Source organism: Entamoeba nuttalli (assembly GCF_000257125.1).
Source record: "Entamoeba nuttalli P19 unplaced genomic scaffold asmbl_5682, whole genome shotgun sequence".
Classification (NCBI taxonomy): Eukaryota; Evosea; order Mastigamoebida; family Endamoebidae; genus Entamoeba; species Entamoeba nuttalli.
Window position 1 is genome coordinate 1 of NW_008577617.1, and position 1,296 is coordinate 1,296.

The 1,296-nt window shown below is 30.2% G+C and overlaps 2 protein-coding genes across 2 annotated transcripts; both read right to left on the reverse strand.

The window, feature by feature from the left end:
• ENU1_136280 (tubulin alpha-1 chain) lies at positions 1–183 on the reverse strand (the record flags this gene model as incomplete). The annotated part of the gene is made up of 1 exon (XM_008860191.1): positions 1–183. A coding segment is annotated over one exon (135 nt), but the record flags the coding sequence as incomplete, so codon positions are not given.
• Positions 184–390: 207 nt separating this feature from the next.
• On the reverse strand, positions 391–1,047 carry ENU1_136290 (hypothetical protein; the record flags this gene model as incomplete). Its single annotated transcript, XM_008860192.1, has 1 exon — positions 391–1,047. The coding sequence occupies one exon, from the start codon at positions 1,045–1,047 to the stop codon at positions 391–393; it is 657 nt and encodes a 218-aa protein (XP_008858414.1).
• Between the last annotated feature and the right edge of the window lie 249 nt (positions 1,048–1,296).

Below are 1,296 nucleotides of genomic sequence, written 5' to 3' on the forward strand. Positions count from 1 at the left end.
TTCTTGGAAAAAGGCATTATAAGCAGTGTCTATTCCTCCAGTTATAACTGACCTTTTTTCGTTAGTATTGGCAATGGCTGTTCCATCTGGTTGAATTCCATGTTCAAGGCAAAATAACTCCCAACATTTATTTCCAAGTTGACATCCAGCTTGACCAATATTAATAGTAATCACTTCACGCATAGATCTGATTAGGTTTTTAGATTTAATAGTTTATAAGTTCTAGTTAAAATCTTATTATCATTACGATGTGATTCTTATAAGATTATTTTACTTATTTTTTTCCCTTCAAATAGTTTTTTCATGACTTGAGCTGATTAAATTATTTTAAACTTTTCAAGATAAAAAATAGAAAAGAAACGATCATGGGTTATTAAAGTTAACAGATAATTAATGAGGGAAATAAGTATATCCAGAATAAGGTTGTTGGTACTGTTGTTGGTATGAATTTTGATAGGACCTTGTGTTTTGGTTGTTTATGGTAAACCCATCTTCAAGTATAGTATCATATTTGTTTTGTTTTTGACCATTTGAATAAAGAAATCCTGAAATCTCACTTCTGTCCATTCTAGATTGTGGGTTGTCAATATCTTGGTTAATTGAAACCCAATCTTCCTGGTAATGATGTTCCGGATTTAAAGGATGATGAACGGAAGTTTCTTCCATCTGATCTTCACTATCAATATCTATCAAGTTTTCATTTGAAAATTGTCTTGTTCTCACGTCGTTTTCCATAGATCTTACTTGGTAGACATTGTCTCTTCTAATTGGAATTGTTTCTCTTGTGACTTGAGGGGCATATTTGTTATAGTCATTATAAAGACTATTTGTACTAAGACTGACACTTCTATCAAAGTCTGATGGATACCTTCTGAGTTGTGTTGAATAAGGTTCATTTGGTATATATGACTGTCGATTCCAAAACCAGTTAAATACAGAAACTCTATGAGGTGTTTTTGTTGAGTAGTACTGAGTAAGTAAAAGAATAATCCCAACAATGACAATTAAAACAATTGCACAGATGCCAACTTCTTCGATATTGATCATTTTAAAATACAAAGTTTGCTTTTTTTATTTATAAAAAATAAATAAGTTATAGAAAATAATTTTTATAATAATATATTATTAGAAATATTATCTTGAAGAAACGAAATAGTATGTCTAAAAGGAGTTATATTCTTACTTGGTGTTTGAATTTCAGTTATCTGGTATTGTGGCATTGCAAGTATCAAAGGCATTTTAGCACACCTAGTGTAATCCAACACTAATGAAATTAGTTGGTCGACAGTAATTTCA